The 20,414-nt window shown below is 42.2% G+C and overlaps 3 protein-coding genes across 4 annotated transcripts; 2 read left to right on the forward strand and 1 right to left on the reverse strand.

The window, feature by feature from the left end:
• Positions 1–2: 2 nt before the first annotated feature.
• Positions 3–9,569, forward strand: LOC117397247 (vacuolar protein sorting-associated protein 26B-like). Its single transcript, XM_033995968.3, has 6 exons — positions 3–523; positions 2,719–2,875; positions 3,563–3,727; positions 4,608–4,783; positions 5,434–5,576; positions 6,228–9,569. Exons 1-6 carry the CDS (start codon positions 301–303, stop codon positions 6,375–6,377), a joined length of 1,014 nt encoding a protein of 337 aa, XP_033851859.2. The 5' UTR covers positions 3–300; the 3' UTR covers positions 6,378–9,569.
• A 120-nt stretch (positions 9,570–9,689) lies between these two features.
• On the reverse strand, positions 9,690–14,074 carry LOC117397095 (thymocyte nuclear protein 1-like). The gene is made up of 8 exons (XM_033995637.3): positions 13,853–14,074; positions 13,466–13,527; positions 12,794–13,023; positions 12,139–12,207; positions 11,395–11,487; positions 11,216–11,311; positions 10,767–10,917; positions 9,690–10,250 (listed from the first exon to the last, which is right to left on the reverse strand). The coding sequence occupies exons 2-8, from the start codon at positions 13,512–13,514 to the stop codon at positions 10,204–10,206; spliced, it is 735 nt and encodes a 244-aa protein (XP_033851528.3). The 5' UTR covers positions 13,515–13,527; positions 13,853–14,074; the 3' UTR covers positions 9,690–10,203.
• A 206-nt stretch (positions 14,075–14,280) lies between these two features.
• On the forward strand, positions 14,281–19,222 carry LOC117397094 (isobutyryl-CoA dehydrogenase, mitochondrial). Of its 2 annotated transcripts, none has more exons than XM_033995636.3 (11): positions 14,281–14,441; positions 15,320–15,420; positions 15,912–16,081; positions 16,699–16,808; positions 16,927–17,003; positions 17,227–17,364; positions 17,710–17,845; positions 18,050–18,147; positions 18,230–18,382; positions 18,476–18,578; positions 18,829–19,222. In XM_033995636.3, the coding sequence occupies exons 1-11, from the start codon at positions 14,327–14,329 to the stop codon at positions 18,879–18,881; spliced, it is 1,254 nt and encodes a 417-aa protein (XP_033851527.2). In that variant the 5' UTR covers positions 14,281–14,326; the 3' UTR covers positions 18,882–19,222. The 2 variants fall into 2 exon arrangements, with proteins under 2 accessions (XP_033851527.2, XP_058865642.1); XM_059009659.1 differs by lacking the exon at positions 14,281–14,441 and adding an exon at positions 14,956–15,029.
• Positions 19,223–20,414: the final 1,192 nt, after the last annotated feature.

Consider the following 20,414-nt stretch of genomic DNA (forward strand, 5'->3'; position numbering starts at 1 on the left):
GTGTTGCGCCTGCGCACTGAGAGGGGAAGCTGTACGGACCTTAGACATTGCTACATTGTAAGAACTATACAGTACGTACCGTACTGCAACATTGAACATATCAGCCAGCATAGTGTGTCATTATCGTACAAAAAATAAGCAAGTACAGAAAATAAACACCTGGCCAGAGCATATCACAGCCCTGATCAGGTGGACGTTTTAGAACAAGAGCGAGCGAGCGATCTGAATGCGTGATTGATCAAAAAAACAAAAAAAACCCGAAAGAAGTCTACTAGTACTACTGGATACGGCTGTGCAGCAATGAGCTTTTTCAGTTTTGGACAAAGTGCAGAAATCGATTTAGTGCTGAATGATGCAGAGACGAGGAAAAAAGTTGAACACAAAGCAGAGGACGGGAAGAAGGACAAGTATTTTCTCTTCTACGACGGGGAGACCGTCTCCGGAAAAGTCAACGTTACCCTCAAGAACGCAGGAAAGAGGCTCGAGCACCAAGGCATCAAAATAGAATTTATTGGGCAGATCGGTAAGTGGTTGTCATTGCAAGGCCTGCTTCTGTGTACTGATCTGCACTCATTTAAACACAGTGCCCCCGAGACTTTGAAATAGCACAGTACTATCGGGTGGTTTTAGCATGGCAAATTATACACGGTACTGCATTGCAAAAAACCAAACACAGTACCATTTTACAGATACTGTAAACGTAAACCGAATTTCCTAATGTAATGTATTATTATTTAAGTTTTTGTTAGCATCACGTCTACAGTCAATATTTTGTCTATTTTAGCTTGCAAAATGATGTTGTACGTAAAAACTGTCATTGTGCCTTTGCTTGAGCTTGCATGTTGCAGACCTTTTAAAAGTTCCCCACAGTACAGAAAACTGTAGTGGAAGCATGGTAAAAAATAGAGGTGTGATAATGCATGTTAATAAACACGGTAAACTATGGGAAATGCATAGTATAGCCATAGGAAAAGCATGATAAAACTGAAAAAAATACCATGGTATACTTCTATAGGGAGATGCTCCACCTGTAGTAAAAATGATGTTGTATATTACCATGGTAATTAATGCAGGATGTGTTTTATTAACACTTTATTGATGATGCGACCCTCGCATTAATTGAATGAAAATCATAGCGGTGCCATAGCCATTCCAAAGTACAGCTGTGATGGCACACTGGCGCCAGAAACTGAACTTGCTGTTGTGTGTGTATGAGCTGGAGCAGTAGCAGTCCTGCCAACCCGCTCTTCTTCATGTCAAGGTTGAGCAATCTCACTGCTGACAAAGCCATGTAATGTTGCCTCAATCTGCTGCTTCAGCAGCCGTGTACTGTAGGTCATGAATGCTTGAGATGTGTAGGCTGGTGCTCAAGCAGTCTGGGTGGATTTTAAAGTCGTGTGCAGTGCTGTAGCATGTGGTTCCCACCCCGGTCACATTGCCAGGATCTAGATCTGATTAGATCTCTTACGCTCAATCCTGCGTGCAAACACAAAAGGCTGATATGGGGGCAGGTTTAATAAGGCTGAGTGATAACATCGTCAAACAGACATCTTTGGAAACACAGATGATGATGAGAAAACATTTCTGTTGCTTCCTCTTTGGGGTCTGGTGCTCGTTTCCTTGAAAAGCATTCATGCACTGAATGAAACACTTCAACACAACTGTAAACGCGCCCGCTGGAACAGCAGTGACACATGAATGCATGGTAGCTAGAGTCTACAGTGTGACCAATTCCAAGACCTGCTGTTTAAACTGAATACATAAAGAGGCTTTAATGTCCTACAGTACTGACACCATTACTACTTCATACCATCAATAACTGACTCGCACCTGATTTGGAGCAGTGGTATGTTTGTCAACACAAGTTAAATCTATATCGGCATAGTTATTGATCTTTGCTGTAAGTTTTAGATGGTAGCAACTGTTCTCTGGCTGCCTGTGACATTTTTCCTACACCTAGATATTATTTGTAACTTAGACATGTTTTGCTGATATACTCACACAATACAGATTGTGAATAGTTGCCTCTTAATGAGATTTAATGTAAATGTGGTTTGGCACATAGTTTTGAATAAATTACACATGCTGTATATAGGTCAATATATCTGCAGTTAAAAAAACAGTTCATTTCAATCATGTGATTCCCCCATTTGTTAATCCGGCAGGAAACACAAAGTGAACAAAATCACATTTGTAAATATTTAAAATGCTGTCTGTTTAACCTTCACACTGACACAAGTACCATAATGTATACAGTATATCATTATAGCCCCTATAAAAGCTGGTGGTGCCATTCACTTATATTGCACCGGGTCGTTAAGCCTTAGCTTCAGATTCAATGTGGGATCACAGCTGAAATTACTGTAGTGCCGACAGCTCTGCAGCCAAAAGCAGCCCAGTAATTATTGTAGTACGGTGTCAGTTTTGCTTTCTCGGATCACAGCCATTTAATAAAAGCTACTTCGTAAACCCATGAATCGCAGAAATGAAAATGTGGTTGATGGGTAGAAATAGCATGAATACCACTGTCTGTGTTCTATATTAAAAACTACTGCTAATGAACCGGTACCACACCTGACTGCTGAAGTATCCATGTCTGTCTTAACACACGTGACTTAGCTGTTATCAAATTCTGGGTCAGTACAAGTACCATTGGACGTGGTGTTTGTAGCAGAAGAGCACCATGTTTTTTAAATCTGTCCTTCTTCCTGTTTCCAGAGCTGTACTACGACAGAGGGAACCACCATGAGTTTGTGTCCCTGGTGAAAGACCTGGCCCGGCCAGGAGAGCTCACTCAGTCTCAGACCTTTGACTTCGAGTTCACACACGTGGAGAAACCATACGAGTCCTACACGGGCCAGAATGTGAAGCTAAGGTGAGGAGACTGAAACTCCGAGGGCTCTCAGAGAAACACAGCAAGTCTGGGCCTGGGACTCTGACATAGATCTAATTTAACTCTAGAGACAAACCATTCAGTTAAAGATTAATGGCGCTTTCAGTAAATGATTCAGTTATTCCACTTCCTTTCATCTTTTACTTTGGTGTTTCATGCATGGATTAATTATTACTTTGAGTATTGCGTTATGAATGTGAGGTGAAAGGCCTTACTGCAGATTAGCTGTCATGTTCTGTACTCAACACGGCAAACGCATTGAGAGTTCTAGATATCTAGAATATGAAAATAGACGTCTGCCCCACATCACTCGACTAGCTCTTTCAATGTACTGCACGAATCCTATACTCTATCAGCTTTATTGTGCTGTTCGGATAACTATTTAGCACAGGTTAGGATGAGTAAATTCATTTGTAACTCCTACCTCTCCCTTCATGGGTGAGCGCATCATGAGACCAGATTTTTCAACTGATGATTGCTTAGGTAGTGAGAAGATAACTACCTAGAAATCAAAGATGCTTCTGTATATCAGTGTTTCATTGAGGGTGTTTGCCTTCGGGCTTAGATGAGCGAAGGCGGTGCAATACGACTACTGCTACTGATAGTAACTATGATTGTTGCATGCCGGCTGTCCTGTCATGTGAGTTTATAAGACCTCTGGTTTTCCAGGTACTTCCTGAGAGCGACGATCAGCCGGAGGCTGAACGACGTCGTCAAGGAGATGGACATCGTCGTGCACACGCTCAGTACGTACCCTGAGCTCAACTCCTCCATCAAGATGGAGGTGGGGATTGAGGACTGCCTGCACATCGAGTTTGAGTACAACAAGTCAAAGTAAGGCAGAAAGCTGTCTGCATGCATGGCTGCCTTGCTATGCAGGGGCACCCACAGATGTCAGTCACTGTAGGATGCCTTGCACAGGAGAGCGCAAGGGTCCTGTCCCATTTAACACACTCAATAAAATGCATATATTCAACATGCATTCGTACAGTACAAAACACGGTTTTCCCATGTTTACAGGTTACAGTACTTGTGATTCTAATGGGAATTTTAGATTTTGGTGCAAAAAAAAAAAAGATAACAAAATTCCATTGATATTAAGTACTCCCATTAAAAATGCAGTTTTTCTAAAAGCAAACAATAAATAAATAGCACTAATTATTATTTCTAACAGGGATGGAACTAAGGCTCCTATTCATAGCAGTTTCACCCATTACTACAAGCTTGATTAATCACAGTGAATAGGTAACAGGCTCAGGTGTGTCTGATTAAACTGGTAGTAAAACCAGGCCTGGATCAAACTGCTCTGCAATGGGAGTCTTCTTTCAGATGTAGTGCATAGATACTTTCACTGTCTTTCGGTTTCACTGTCTTTTTTTTCTGTCATCTATTTGTATTTGGGTCTTCCTTCCTCAAATCTAGCCACCTGTTCCAGCCGTATCAGCAGGGCATGGCTGGTATTAATAGGTCAGTTTAAAACATGTTAAGAGGAAGTGGTGCATGCACTTTATCACACAGCCCATAATAAAATACTGTTGAGTTTTCCGTTTAGTTTTTTGCCCATCTCTGAGTAAACACAAGATGTTTACTCAGAGAAGTAGATTGCTGTCTGCTACAGGGGTGCAGTGTTAATTAACACAGCTTTTCATGTACTCCCAGCAGCTCGCCCTGGCCCTGGACTGACCTGTATCTATTTATTTATTTGCCATTTTAGGTACCACCTAAAGGATGTGATCGTGGGGAAGATTTATTTCCTGCTGGTGCGAATCAAGGTCAAGCACATGGAAATCGACATCATCAAACGGGAAACCACGGGCACGGGCCCCAACGTGTACCACGAGAATGAGACGATAGCCAAGTATGAGATCATGGACGGAGCGCCAGTGAGAGGTACTGCAGGGAGACTGCTGTCCTTCAGGGACTGTCCCCGTTTACTCCAGCAGAACCCCTTATCAATTCACTGTACACAGGGTTGGGGTCAATACCTGTTTTTCAATTCCAATTCGAATTCCTTTTTAGAATCTGTTCCCACTTCCAATTCCAAATTTCCATTCCCTTGCAATCAATTCCAACACGTCACTGATCAGAATTGAAGCGAGTTTTTCAACAGCGGCTACAAATTCCTTAAATTGAAGTCACTGTCCGCCCATCAAATTGGCTTCAAATGAAAGCAGTTCAGAACAATAGCAGTAATTGTTATGGCTCTAAAATATCAATTGCAATTCCTTGGAAGTCATTGGAATTGATTTTTAAAAATGAATTGGAATTGAAAAACAGGAACTGACCCTCAACCCTGGCTGTAGAGCTTTTGTTTTCCAGACTGGGGTCCTCTTGCATAAAATTGCGACCCTTATGCACTGATCACGTCTGTCTCACTCTGCATTATCAACACAACTATCTTGATTTTGCACCAAACTGATTGAAATGCATAACCTGAGAATACCCCAGAGTCAACATTGCAAAGCAGAACCCTAGTCAAATGAAGGGCTTCTTATCATTGAGTCAGTACCGCATGTGATCCCTGTTTCTGCTCTGTTCAGGGGAGTCCATTCCCATCAGGCTGTTCCTGGCTGGCTACGAGTTGACGCCCACCATGCGGGACATCAATAAGAAGTTCTCAGTGCGGTACTACCTCAACCTGGTGCTGATAGACGAGGAGGAGAGACGCTACTTCAAACAGCAGGTAGCCACTGGTCGAGCTCTCCTCAAATCCCAGTGTGCTTTATTGCTATTTCGAGTTCAACAATGCAACGTTAAAAAACAAGTTTGCTAAAACTGTTAACTGAATACAACTGCAAGTTGAGAACTCTTCCCGTCTTGCATTCCACTGCTCTGCCTTCTCAGTCAGTCAGTCAGAGTGCTCAATTTCTCCCACACAGTGTTGTTAATGTATGAATGTCCCTGCTTAAAGGTAAGCACCCCAAGGTCCAGCACATTCCCAGAAAACTCTGATTTGAAGAGATAAGAGGTTTACAAACGATCCACTAGAGGGAGCAATGCTATAGAAGAATTATACAACATGTGTGCTCTTTGACATAGGGTTAGGTGATTAAGGTGTTGCATTGTTTTCTGTAGGGGTTTGACCTTTTTTGAAAATCAGAATGATTTTGTGGATGATTTGAGGTTTCCGGTTTCCAATGTTGTTCATCACCTTTCACAAACAACTTAAACCCAAATAGAGATGCTTTATTTGATTTCAAAACATAATTCTACCCACGTCCCACTGTTTCATCAAATAACAGCCATACTTTAATGGGTAAACAATTAACTAAAAACAGATGAATAAATGGCATTGCTTTAGGAAGCAATTCTCACCGGCTCTTGTTTCCCCCAGGAAATCACGCTGTGGCGCAAAGGTGACATCGTGAGGAAGAGCATGTCCCACCAGGCAGCCATCGCGTCCCAGCGATTCGAGGGCTCCTCAAGCATCGAGAGCAAGATGCAGGCGCAGGCACAGGCACAGGCCAAGGAGGATGGGAACTAAACCAGCAGCCACATCCCGACCTCTCCTAACAGACTGTGGGAAAATATATACCGTACCGCCCCTTCAGCCCTCCTCCCCCCGCCCCCCTGCCCAAACTCACCATCACCACTGGCTAGGGAACTTAGAAAAAGGGATCTGAGAATGAGAGGGTCAGCCTTAAAAGAGATGGTATGTACTTTGGAACCCCACTAGACCAACATGGAGCTGTTCTTCCCCTGCCCAGTCTGCTCTCTCACTGCTCAGGGCGTTCGTTCAGGTCTCAGTGTAGGGAATGGTTTATAATGCTTTCTCAATACAGGCTGAGTGGGCACACTGGATTTTAGAGTGAGGTGGGAGGTGGCAGTGTGCTCTCTCTCTTTCCAGTGGCACCCATACACCACCTAGCACAGTTTTCCTTTAACTTCAAGGCAGATACTGGATTTCAGTTTCATGCTCTATAGAACAGTGGCAATGCAGTTTAGCTGTGTGTCCACAATAGAAACCTGCCTGTAACAGCACACTACTTGTGGGTGGGTTGTCCAGTACAGTATGTCATTTTGTGAATCCTAGAAGTACGATTTTTTTCAATTTATGCCACTTTCGGATTGGTCTCAAATTATACACCCAGCGTTGAAAAACTACTACCTGTATTTTCAAGACTAAAATAATGACTTCATTGCTCTTCCAGCCCTAAATGCACGGTGTCCAAATGCATAAAAGCAGCACTGTATAGAGGAATGCATTTTAGAAAGCAGTTTAAGGGCTTATGATCGCACTTGGGAATCCAAAGTACATCCCATCAGCTTCTAGGTTTGATGTTCACAATTTACTTTACAAGCAACACAAATAAATACAAAACCATTTTTTACATTTTAAAGTTGTCTACAAAGCAGCTGACGGGACGTTACCTTACTGTGTTTTAGGACCGGAGCGATCCCTTTATTAATAACCAAACTGCTCCCACAATACCGATTAATAAAAATAAGAATCATAGGTGGAAACACATACACGCAAAACACCCGTATAATTCCATTTCATGACCAAAAGATTACAACATAGTATTAAACAAATAAATAATTCTAACATGTTTTAAAGCAACCGTAAAGCATTGCAGAACAGTGTTCCTCTGTAATACTCACAGCATAACTTGCCATTACTGCCCTCTGCAGTCCGTTTACTGGTACTGTATTGTGTTAAGATAACATTCTATTGTTCTGATATCGATTTAGGACAGAGTGGGCGAAGTTGGCCCTTCCTTTCCAGTTCTTCACTCCAACCATTTTCCAAAGTGTTTATTAAACCAGTTAAACCCCCATTTCAAGTATTTACCTATTTTACGTATTAAACCTAGAGTGGAATGGCCCTCCAGCACGGGGATTAGGGACCTCAGATTTAAGAGAAGCAGGCTAGTTGGCTCTTTACTAGACCCGACATTAAGCTTCCATACGTTTCTATCTTTACTTGTAAACCTCAGCAATCTAAGGCTCCATCATTCCTTTAAGTGGACAGTGTATTTATTGTTTTATATATACTTGTGCCTATTAGTGTATGAATCTGCCAAAAAAAAAACATTTTGAGTTTACGCCTAAATTAGGTTTATATTACAACCAATATGTTTCTTGTAAAACCCATGTTGCCAGCCTGTGCTGTTTCAGATATTCTGCCTAGTCTATTTATGCGGGACACCCATAAGTTGCAATAGTTTTCAGCTCGGTTCCAGAGAGCGCAAGCACAAGCATATATTTAAGAGCGGATTGTCCTACACCTCCCGGTTATAGTGGTTGCCCGGATAGTAATACCAGCCCATCTCCTGACTCCAGATCCAGAGCCTGTACTTTCTATCAGCCCTGCTCAATCCCCACTCTTGACAGGCTCTGTGCATTCTTATATTCAGTTAGAGTTCATGAAAACAAAGACAAACACATGCATCTCGGAGCACTAGCAGGCTGGTTAATGGACTACCTTGTCATTACAGTGCATTCATGCTTCATGAATACAGTCCAGTTGTGTGATTGTCTGTGTAAAGCAGGTAAGTATATAGTGTGCTCTGACAAGAATTTAAACACGTTTTAAGACCCAGTGCGCACGTGTGTTTGTGTCTATACAGGGGATGGAAAAAGAAAAACGAGAAACACCTGGGATATGTAACAGATACTTTGGTGTAAATAAGCAGACAGAGATTCTTTTGGGATGCAAATTGCCGTCCGATTCTGTAATGCATAAAAACGACATCAGTCAGGAGGGGAAGATCAGTCTGAGTGGGACAGGGCTGGGTAACACTTTACATTGTGTCTCCAATTACTGTGTATTTACATAGTAGTTACTGAGCAAATCCATGTGTACTTAACCAATTCCAATTTTGTTATGCATAGTTACAATGTACTTGATGTGCAATTCCTTTTACAGGATATGCAAGTTGTATCAGAAAAAGGTACATTGTAACTATGTGTAAGTACATGTGTATTTACTAAGTAACTGCTACGTTAATACACAGTAATTAGAGACGCTTCATGTAAAGTGTTACCCAGGGCAGCCAGTTGGTAGATGCTTCTGTATCCCAGACTGCACAGATTCCAGATGATTATGGAAGTAATCCTGACCTGGTAAGCATTGAAGAATAGCCACACATCACAGCCCTCCAGAACCATTTAAAGACCATGCAGACTTGTGTGCCATCCTGGCTGTTATACCCTATTGACAATGCTATGGCAGGTGTTTCTATTTATTTATTTTTTAGGTCCAACCCCTGTGTGTACATTTATATATGTTTGTTTACTCTTGGTATTTTTCTTTATTGAGCAAATGCTCTCTTGACGCATTGCGTACCATAGCGCTGACATTTTAGACTGCATTAACACATGGCATTCTAGACAACATTCCTTTTTATGATTATAATCATGTTATATACCGGAATATCTGTAGAGCTGCAGATACATAGAATAAAATTAGTTCTCAGCAATGAAAATATATTCCATTTAATAGTGAGCTGTAAGGTACTAGCCACTTACTTAGTGAAAGGGAATTTGTACATTTTCAGCACAAAAATAAAGAGTATATGGTAATTATATTAAAAAAACAAATCTAGATGTTAATACAGGATATAAGTATGTTGTTTACTTGTTTCTTAAATAGTTGGTTTTTTTTGCGATTCTGTATTTTAAAATGGTTTTTAATCCTATTTCTCTGATTAAAAGAGAGCTGTCTAAAGTGGTTGCAAGTTGTTTTACTGTGTCATGTCTTAATAGTCTCAACAACTTTTTCTTTTGTTGAAAGCACACACACACACACGGAACAGTAAAACACGCACTCGTACAAACTCAACGAGACTGCACCTTGGAGTACGTCTTTATATTTGAATGAATGGGTTTAAAAAAACACCTGAAACACAAACACGCAAAACAGAAACAGGCAAGAAAAAAAGGTATCTGAAAATTTGGACTGGATAGCTTAACATAGCCTTTACTGTCGCATTTGAGACAAGTTTACAGTGCATGTGCTACAGCAGTCTTGGGAGCTGAACCTCTATACTTCACATACATTACAGATCTGTCACACACTAGACTGAAATGTGGGACTGGTCCTTATTCAGATCAGTGATTTCTATTAAATTCAAATGGTTACCTGGGCTGCACTGTGCACCTGCAGGTCACACTTTTGCAGTAATATTTAAATGTACCTGTGTGGTGATTCAGTTTCTACAGCAGTTTTTGCACATGTTGCATTCTGGCATGGCTCAGATTAACAAGAATCTACTGGACTGGGATCACATTAACTCCATTAAAAACAATGCTGTCTTCATCTTCAGCTCGGGCTCCTGCGGTTACGAGAATGGCATTCAACACAGGGTTTAAACTGGCTTTTTATCTTCCAGACTCAGGACAAAATCAAACTCATCTGAAAAATAAAATAGATTTAAAACCATTTCAGCACACAAGAAAACCGTGTGAAAACATGAGCGTGACAAGTTTCATTTTCCCACCTTCAACATACAGGACAACTGTTTTTTTCTTCTTTTTTCCAAAATGCATTATACAAAGAATTACATTGCACCTCTACTTTGAAAAAAAAATGATAGCGCTTACTATTCAGTTAGCTCACCTTGCTAAATGCAGTTTCGTTCTTTATAAAGCCAGATGTGTTTGGAGATGCCAAATTAAATCCTACTTCACAATGAGCCAAATAAATAATTATGAAGAATATTTTCTGCAACTTCCCCCTTCTAGCAACTATGTCACTCAGTCAGCTATACATCTAGAAGCTAAACATAAATAAAGGAATGCATATTTTTTTCAGACAGTGTTTCTGATGTAATACCTACACGTCCAAAATGAATGTAAAAAGCTTGTTTTAAACCCATGAGCGATGCAGAGGACTCCCAGGGGTTTAACCTGCAATCCCACCCACACAAACCTTTGGTGAGCGGCTGCACGGAGAGCCGAGCCCGGGTGAACAGAGCCATGTGTTTCAGGGGTCCCCCTTTGCTCTTGTGTTCATGGTGGTATTTCTTCAGCTCAGCCAGAGGGATGAAACGTTCCATCATCCTGACGAACTGCACGTCCACCTGCAGCAGCAACACCAAAACAACTTCTTAGCTGAAAAACATCTGCATCTTTTGAATGCCTGATGGCCACCCAGAACTGAATTGATCTTCCACCTGGATCATTTCACAACGGTCACCTATAAACTCCTGACACTTTCACCAGAGAAACACCTTCCTAAACAAGCCAGAACGGAAGCTGTTTTCTGTGTTTGTTTTCTGCGTGATAAGGATGCTTCCTAATAACTACTGTTTTGAATCTGCACCCTGGTCTGACAGGACATTAGAGTGCGATGGAGCTCCATTTGATTGTTCTACTCACCATGGACCACTTGGGGTTGTCTTCCTTGCTGGACCGATCGTAGTGAACGTCATTCTTGTCGAACTGAGTGTGGTCCACATAGGCATCCCTGACAATCTACGAGAAAAATGCATAACGGATAAAGAAACAGCAGGCACAGCCGGAAACACACAGAGACGAACGGTCTGCCTGCGGCTCACCTTCATGAGTCCAGCTATCCCGGGCTCTTTGCAGTTGCTGTGGTAGAAGAAAGCCAGCTGCCCCACCTTCATATCCCTCATGAAGTTGCGAGCCTGCGAGATAAACAGGGACTCACATAAACAAAGATGTTTTCTCCATAGCGTAACACCGGCCAAGCACACTGCTAAGTCTCTTAACCACTGCACCGAAGAGCCAGGCTTGTTTCCACAAGCACTTTTACAGCACATCAGGAACATGGGGGTGGCTGTAGGTTTTAACTATTTTTGATACTGTGAGTAACATTAACTTAACTTCGACAAAAAAGTGCTGTAAAACAGGTAAAATTCTATTATATTAAAATACTGTAAAACATGCTGAAAACTCAAATTGAAAATACGTGAATAATGGCATGTTCACCAAAGAAATGGGAACGCAGAGGGATCATTTATTCAGAGATCGCCCGTCCTGAATCCATAGGGCTTAGTGTACATCATAAGTTTGACCCATTCTTAGTTTTACTTAGAGATTAACAACACTGCTTGCTACCTCTGCACTGCGGCTAATCAAGCTCGTATTATGGGTGAAATTGCTAAGCGTTGTGAGTCTTTCTGCCATCCCTGTGAATATCAAGCAGTGTAACCACAGTGAGCGTTCCCCTGGACTCCCTTCTCCTGTTACTCTGGGGGCGACAGCACCTCCCAGTTCAGCCCAGTCCCTCTGACACAGTTCTTGCCAGTGCATTCTTCACTGGTGCATCATCTTACCTGGTAGTTCCGAACTCCATCCCAGCACCCAGTCTGCTCGGGCTGAGCCTTCAGATCCTCGATTCCAAACTGCACACATTCAAAATCCAGAGAATCAATACTCAGCATATACCTGAATGACGCCGCCACCTAGTGGATGTTCTTCAATTCACAGTGCTACTGGCATTGTCTATGATGTTACTTTCCAATCACATTTTAGATAGCTACTAAGTATCTGTGATATTAAACAGTTTAATAAAACTGTAAGATCCCAAAGTATTAAAATGAAGGATAATTTAGACGTTCATTTTACTCTTACAAAATAATGGTGCAATGTGGTCTGGCTCTTATTATTATTATTATTATTATTATGTATTTCTTAGCAGACGCCCTTATCCAGGGCGACTTACAATTATTACAAGATATCACACTATTTTTACATACAGTTACCCATTTATACAGTTGGGTTTTTACTGGAGCAATCTAGGTAAAGTACCTTGCTCAAGGGTACAGCAGCAGTGTCCCCCACTTGGGACTGAACCCACGACCCACCGGTCAAGAGTCCAGAGCCCTAACCACTACTCCACACTGCTGCCTTATGAGTCCAGTGAGGCAAGGTTAACAAGTCCCTAGCTCTGGTACTTGCTCCTGTGCAGAACATGGTGTTTTGCTATACCTTGACATCGACGCCGTTTTCAATGCGGCTTTCAGGTTCTGACTTCATCAGCCAGTAGCTGTGGAGCACTTTATCACCCGGGGCTGCTTTACTCTTGTCCGTCTCCTTCCCAGAACTCTTTGCTGCTGGCTTCTTCCTGCTTCTCAAGGAAGTCTCCTTAGCAGCATCTTCAGGGGAGTCATCTGGTAGCGGCTCCTTCGTGGCTGGTTTGGCAGCTGGCTCTTCCTGTTCTGTTAGTGTAGAAAACCTGGGACTTCAGGAGCAGTTAGATCACCTCCTCCCTTTAGTTGCTTCAATACAGAAGCCTTTCAGCATGGACCAGGGGCCTTTCCTTTAGTTTACCTTTAAAATGGTGGCTTGTTGCAGATACAAAGTACAGTTGTTATTCTGTGAAGTAATTCACTGCCATGGTGAAGGACTGCACTAAACAAAAGCACTACTGTTCATTTTGGAAACGGCTTCTTGAAATACTGTATAGGAGGAGTCAGTTAAAATAGTTGAAAGGTTACACTTATATAACTAAAACATGGGGAAATACAAATTATAAATTCAGTATTCTGTAGCTATAGGTCCATATAACTTTATGAAAAAAAAAAAAACAACGTTGCTTTGTGTGTTCTTTATTCTTTTTAAATACCTGAATGATGAGCGATATTTATTTTGATAACTTACCGGTATTTAATTTCGCTGATCTCTCTACTCTCTTTCTTTTTGGTGGCATCCTCCACGGAAATCTGAGAAGTGAAATATATTGTGTTTAACTCCAAGATGCCAGTCACTTCACTGATACCGCGGTTACCTGAAAAAAAAGCCTGATCTGTATTTAACACATGACACATTCCCGCTTAGGAAACCACGTTGAAATATGCAAAACCCCCTGATGCATGTAATCGAAGTTAAATGCGCATTGATTGCAGCAAGCGCTTTTGTAGTGATTTGTTTTACCAACATTATCACTTCATGCATATTATACTATCACTTTAGTTCCATAACCAACTCCTCCACTCCACTGTATCGACGCTGCTTTTCCATTTCTGTACAATGCAAATGTTACTTTACCTTGCAGACTAAATATTTAAAAGTCTTTTTAAAAATCCATTCCTTAACAGCGCTGTCGTTGATTATTGCGTCTGGGATGAGGTTGTCATGTGAACACTCCCACTACCGTCACGTAGACAGAGAACCTTTTTTTTGTTAACAAGGTTGGTTGTACTGCTTTCTAGCGAGTAGAAATGGGGAGTGACTACTAAAGAAAAAAATAATAATAAAGGTTTTGGTTGTTCTAAAGAACTACAACCCCCAGAGGCCTGTTGAGCCTTGAACCGTTTCATTTTTCAATTATTTATTATGTACATGTTGCGCTAAAGCATCCAACTCAAAAAACAAAACAAAACAAAAAAAAAAAACTGTAATTCAACAAACATAACGTGCTGATTGCTTTTAAATACGTTAAATAAAACTACATCACCCAACACCCCTTGCACTTGCATTCAGGAATTAGTATCGTTTTACTCTAGACAAGGTACCACAGCCATGGCGTTTGCCGGGAAGTTATTTACAAGAGCTAACCTTGGATCGTATATCTGCAGAACTCGTGGTTTGACAGCAAACAGAGTTCAGAGGAGACATGTAGTGTCATGCATTGATCGTGAGTTGTTTGTTTGGTTTTTGGTGTGCATCGATCTGTGGAATGATAACGTTTGCACGGTGTCAGGTGATAGTGGGGACGGCAGCACGAACGAGGGTACAATATGCAGCACTGTATGTGCTATGAGAATATCTAGGTGCAACACATTTTTTTGCATTTTATTTATTTTCTCCTGTGCAAAATGCCAGCTACACACATGCCCCCGTGTTCTTTGTATATGATGTTATGAGATCAAACTTTATTGTTGCTTAATAATTAACAGTACCAATGTCATTGACAGGACAGACCGTGCATCGACACAAAACACAGTTCAGTTATACAATTGCGGTGCATTTTGAGATCATGTAACGGGGGACGGGGGTGTTTTGTAGTTTCTTACTCGTTAAATGAGATTTGTCTGTTGATTTATTGAAAATCACTGTAAGTTCCGTGTTGTATATTGAGGTTAGAGCCTGGCGGAGGAGTGTCTTGTTAGATAAATCTCATTGGGTCACAGTTGGTGACGTGTGTTGCATAATAAGCAGTCCGGGCCCACTCCAGTGATAGTCGTGTTTTGTGTTTGTGGTTTGCACGATAGCGTTTTGATTTGTAAGCGCACGACACAAATGCATTTATTTACTCATTAACGCAACATGCTAACAGTTGGTGTTATTTTTGGAAATGTAATGCACGCCTAAACTCCGCTGGCATGTTATACTCCTCTTGTATATGCTGCACAGACGATTGTTTTGTTGTATTTATTTAAAAGCTAAAACCTAAATTCATATCCGTTTATCAGCAGATAAGAACAGCCGTTGCAGGCTCTGACGTCACATTGGTCTTTATGCGCAGATTCTAACTGCAGCCTTTTATGACGCGCCTCTCTGTCCCTTCCACAGCCTCCCTCGGTCTGACAGACGAACAGAAGGAATTTCAGAAAGTGGCTTTTGATTTTGCAACCAATGAAATGGCCCCACATATGGCCGAGTGGGACGAAAAGGTAATGCGGGCCCTGGAAAAGCAGTGGCGTTTACGATAGGGTCCCCTTTCATAGTTTATTAAAGCACAGGACGAGGCTTGTCATAGATATATATGTCTGTGGCCTCAACACACTAGATAGCAAGGATGGACAAATCCATTTCCCTTCAACTGGCTTCTAAATCTGTTACGAACTGAACACCACAGAACAGCACCAAGTACAACCATCAGATTTCATTGCACACCATGCATTAAGACTGTTTATCATAATGCCATATCTGCGCGTCCTGATTTGTATTGGAACAGGACCCAGAGTCTCAGCTGTTTCTTGTCAATTGCCAGTCCATCACAGGGATGGAAATAAGTCTTCTATCGCATTGAATACGAGTCTGATGAGCCACATTGTGTGTAGGTAACAAGCTCAGGAGTGTGTGGCTTGTTGAACACAGTAAACATGGTTCAACGTGCAATGCAATGGGAGTCTGTTTTCAATCGTGTATTTTCTGCCCTCAGGAAATGTTCCCTGTGGACACCATGAGGAAGGCAGCTCAGCTGGGGTTCGGTGGGATCTACGTCCAGCCGGAGACGGGCGGCTCAGGACTGTCCAGGCTGGACACCTCCATTATATTCGAGGCCTTGTCCACAGGTTGTGTCAGCACCACCGCCTACATCAGCATTCACAAGTGAGTGGGAGTTCACACCAGCGCTGGCGTTTTCAATTCCAGTTCCCACTCCCTTTTAATCAGTTCCAACACATCAGTGATCACAATCGCGATGAGCAGTATTCTGTTTAAAATGAGCTTCTCACAGTGGCGACAAAGTACTTACATTGAAGTCACTGTTGGTCAGTTAAATTGGCTTCAAATGAAAGCAGTGGAACGATCATAAACAATGATGTCTCTGTAAAATATCAATTCCATTTGAAATTGGGAATTGATTTTAAAAACAGAAATTGACCCCAATCCTGGTTCACACCGTACCGTGCTTACTAACAGATCTTTAAAACCGGAAGCAACTGTTTTCTGTCCACTTTTGAAGCATCTCGTTGTATGGGATGTTTTTCAGATGCTTCATGGCAATCAAATGCATTGATTTTGTTTTGATCACACTTACCATTGGGTTTCCCTGTGCACCATAGTGAATGGATTACAGTAAATAGTGAAAGTAAAACAGAGTGAGCTGGCTTTGATCACACTCTTTGTTTGATTCCTGGAAGCAGCGGTTTCTCTTAAAGGAGCGTGGCGTGTTTAGTTGATCCCCGGTCTCTGCTCTTCATCTCTTCTTGTTAATATCCATGCAGTATGTGTGCCTGGATGATTGACACCTTCGGCAGCGAGGAGCAGAGACACAGGTACTGTCCGCAGCTGTGCTCCATGGAGAAATTCGCCTCCTACTGTCTAACTGAGCCAGGTCAGTGCTCTGTATTCTTCTGTGCGGATCTAGTAACAAGCTCCATTGTTAGAGCCTCACACTCACTGCGGCATGGACTGCTTAATCAGTTTGTAATTTTTTTTCCATTCTGTTGAAGGCAGTGGAAGTGATGCTGCTTCTTTATTGACCACGGCAAAGCGAGATGGAGACCATTATGTACTTAACGGTTCGAAGGTATGTGCTCTGCCAGTGTTGTTGCATTTTTGGGTCAATAATAATAAACATTTTTGTTGCACGCTGTCCGGTTTATTTTAAGATGATACCTACATCATGTTGGGTGAAAATGCAGTAAATTGGCACAGTTCAGCAAAAACTCTTTGTAAGAGATTTGTGATATTCTGTAATACTGTGACATCCCTAAGATTACCGATCAGTCCTGTTTGTCTGCTGTTGCCAGGCGTTCATCAGCGGTGCGGGTGACACTGATGTGTATGTGGTAATGTGCCGGACTGGAGAGAAGGGAGCCAAGGGGATATCCTGCCTTGTGGTGGAGAAAGGAACGCCAGGACTTGGATTCGGAAAGAAGGAGAGAAAGGTACCTTTTTAAAGAAACCTTTTAAAGAAAGTGCCATTTCAATTTCTGGCTTGGTGACTGGGACTTGGAAACTGTTTGCCTAAATTTCATCACAGTTTTTGAACATACTGTTCAGTAATGGCCCAGATATACAGGGGTCTATTCAAAAGGGGTCTGATCTGAATACCACCTTTGGTTTGTGCATTTCTGCTTGTAAAAATCTATAAAACGGCCATCCAATTTAGTAATTTAAAGCACGGCGGTATTTCGATCCACCAGCATGGAGGTCAGTTGAAAACACCCCAAGTATAGCTTGGGAGAAATCATTGGAGGGGCGTAGGGTGTGATGCTTGCCTTGTCCTGTAGGTGGGGTGGAATTCACAGCCCACTCGAGCCGTGATCTTTGAGGACTGCGCGGTCCCTGTGGCCAACAGGCTCGGGGAGGAGGGCCGGGGTTTCACCATCGCCATGAAAGGGCTCAACGGAGGACGCATCAACATTGGTGAGCTTCCTGTACAGCCGTGAAAAAGGCATAGCAAAGCATTGAGAAAGCACAGGGAACGCAGGGTGAACTATGGTAGGTGCATTACAGAGTCCCCTTTGTTCTGTTCCAGATTGCCCATGGTAAACTGTCAGTGGGCGCACTGCTAAGCAAAGTGATCAGCACTATTTATTTATGTATTGAAATGATTTGATATTTTCACAGCCTCGTGTTCTCTGGGAGCGGCCCATGCCTCAGTCCTGCTCGCACGGGACCACCTCAAAGTCCGGAAACAGTTTGGGGAGCCTCTCTCCAACAGCCAGGTAAGGGACACCACTGCCTTGCTATTCGGTTTAGCTGAGTTTCTGACGGAGCGGGCGGAGTTATGGCTGCTCTGTGTTCCAGTTCCTCCAGTTCAAGCTGGCAGAGATGGCGACCCGGCTGGTGGCGTCTCGTCTGATGGTGCGTCAGGCGGCGCTGGCACTCCAGGAGGAGCGGCAGGACGCCGTCACGCTCTGCTCGATGGCCAAGCTCTTCGCCACCGATGAGTGCTTTGCTGTGAGTACGGGTTGGAACAAAAATCAATTACTGTGATACGAGTCATTGTCTGTTTCTTGCACTGATTACATTTTTTACATCATGTGCCTGCAGATCTGTAACCAGTCTCTGCAGATGCATGGGGGCTATGGCTACCTCAAGGATTACGCTGTACAGCAGTTTGTCCGAGATATCAGGGTGCATCAGATATTAGAAGGTAAGCATTGTGCTGTGCTGCAATCAAGTGGTTCAAGTTTGTGAGCCGTAGTCATGTGTTCCATACAGTTCTAGCGCTGATTAGAAAGAATATCGTATGCAAGAAGACTGCTAGTGCTAAAAAAAAAAAAAAGGTTCTTTCTGATTTACCAATAAAGCGAATGAGAAATATTGTAGTGCTTGTTGATTGGGTGCATGACAGAAAGGGGTGCCTGTTAATGCGCATGGCGTTTTAAACGTTTCTCCTGTAGGCACCAATGAAGTGATGAGGATGATTGTTTCGAGGAATCTGTTACAAGAATGAAGAGCTGCTGAACGCCAGCTGCAGTGCTCCCTGCCTTCCAGCACAGCCCAGAGGAAGCAGCAAGGACGGGACTGATCATGTGGAGGACAGCATTTTCACACTTTACTGTCGACTGTTTCGATACAATGTGTTGTGATTGCATACCTTTTATATTAAGTTATATCTCACACTGCTATACCCTGGTAGAGTCTGTTCACTCCCAGCAGTCTTTGAGGCCGGGCAGGTTACAATGCAAGCTTAATATTTAATACAGCACAGTTTACGCCCTCTACAGACTGGTGTATGCGGTCACACCCACTACAAAACAATAAAATGCTTAATATTCACATATTTTTTATTTATATATGATTCACTTGACTTTTTCTGGGCCACCTGGAGGGCCTGTGTGATAAACTAAAATCCCATCAGAATTGAATATGTTGATTGCCCTTGAACAATGGCATGCAATGGTCTTAAACACAGCCCTGTACTGTACTAACCGACTACCTGAAAATCAATATATATACCAATACATATGGAATGGAATGTGGCATTGATACGATGCCTTTCATTCACACAGGCACCTTGGCATCTCTCCAAGCAATGCGTGACTGAATCATTGAGCTATGAGCTGCGGTACAATATAAATAGATATTCACTAGATATCTGTTGGGCCTGCTCTGCTGCCAGTCCCCCCACTCAGTAATTAGCACAGCAAGAGCCTCACATGCAGCACAGGCTTAGTTACCAAGGCAACAGGGTCTTTTCATCGCTCCAAGTGTTCTCCTCCTATGTGTGGGAGGAGGGGTCTTTATCTTTATTGAGAAAAACATGTTGTGAATGCAGGGTACTGATTAGGATGAGCTGCCGGGTTCTTTCACAAAACAACCAGAATAGAACAGAAGAATGCTGGAGCATGTCTTTTGATCAAGCAGTGTTGGGATTATATATATATATATATATATATATATATATATATATATATATATATATATATATACACACACATACATTATAAGTATAGTTTTGGATGATGGACATGTGTACAATAATCAGAAAGCAAACGTCTAGTTAGCCAATTCTGATATAGCTTGTTATATTTATTTATAACTACATAATGTATCTAACAATACTGTTATTATGAAGCAATTTTAACAAATGATACAAATGATATCCATTATTCCCCTAGCTTATTGCCTTTATACAAGTGGAAGACTGTAACAGGCTAAAATATATTCCATTCAAGTACAGCACAGAAGAATGCAGCTCTCTGAATTAACTACAGACCTTGGTGCTCCTGTATAGGGATTTCATTCAGAGGCCATTACTTCCTGGTTTGTAAGCTGTTGATGCTAACCTCTTTTGTAGGAAGATTATCAGAGCTCTCTCTCTCTCTCTCTCTCTCTCTCTCTCTCTCTCTCTCTCTCTCTCTCTCTCTCTCTCTCTCTCTCTCTCTCTCTCTCTCTCTCTCTCTCTCTCTCTCTCTCTCTCTCTCTCTCTCTCTCTCTCTCTCTCTCTCTCTCTCTCTCTCTCTCTCTCTCTCTCTCTCGAATG

This window comes from Acipenser ruthenus, chromosome 39 (genome assembly GCF_902713425.1).
Source record: "Acipenser ruthenus chromosome 39, fAciRut3.2 maternal haplotype, whole genome shotgun sequence".
Lineage (NCBI taxonomy): Eukaryota > Metazoa > Chordata > Actinopteri > Acipenseriformes > Acipenseridae > Acipenser > Acipenser ruthenus.

Bases quoted from the DNA above. Each gene is read 5' to 3' on its own strand.
- LOC117397247 (XM_033995968.3), top strand. From the start codon at position 301: ATGAGCTTTTTCAGTTTTGGACAAAGTGCAGAAATCGATTTAGTGCTG. The intron at 524-2,718 runs GTAAGTGGTTGT...TCCTGTTTCCAG, and splicing joins AGAATTTATTGGGCAGATCG to AGCTGTACTACGACAGAGGG. The intron at 4,784-5,433 runs GTACTGCAGGGA...TGCTCTGTTCAG, and splicing joins GGACGGAGCGCCAGTGAGAG to GGGAGTCCATTCCCATCAGG.
- LOC117397095 (XM_033995637.3), bottom strand. From the start codon at position 13,514: ATGCCACCAAAAAGAAAGAGAGTAGAGAGATCAGCGAAATTAAATACC. The intron at 12,208-12,793 runs GTATAGCAAAAC...GAATGTGTGCAG, and splicing joins AAAACGGCGTCGATGTCAAG to TTTGGAATCGAGGATCTGAA. The intron at 11,488-12,138 runs GTAAGATGATGC...TTTATCTCGCAG, and splicing joins ATGGAGTTCGGAACTACCAG to GCTCGCAACTTCATGAGGGA.
- LOC117397094 (XM_033995636.3), top strand. From the start codon at position 14,327: ATGGCGTTTGCCGGGAAGTTATTTACAAGAGCTAACCTTGGATCGTAT. The intron at 17,004-17,226 runs GTATGTGCTCTG...TGCTGTTGCCAG, and splicing joins ATGTACTTAACGGTTCGAAG to GCGTTCATCAGCGGTGCGGG. The intron at 17,365-17,709 runs GTACCTTTTTAA...CTTGTCCTGTAG, and splicing joins TCGGAAAGAAGGAGAGAAAG to GTGGGGTGGAATTCACAGCC.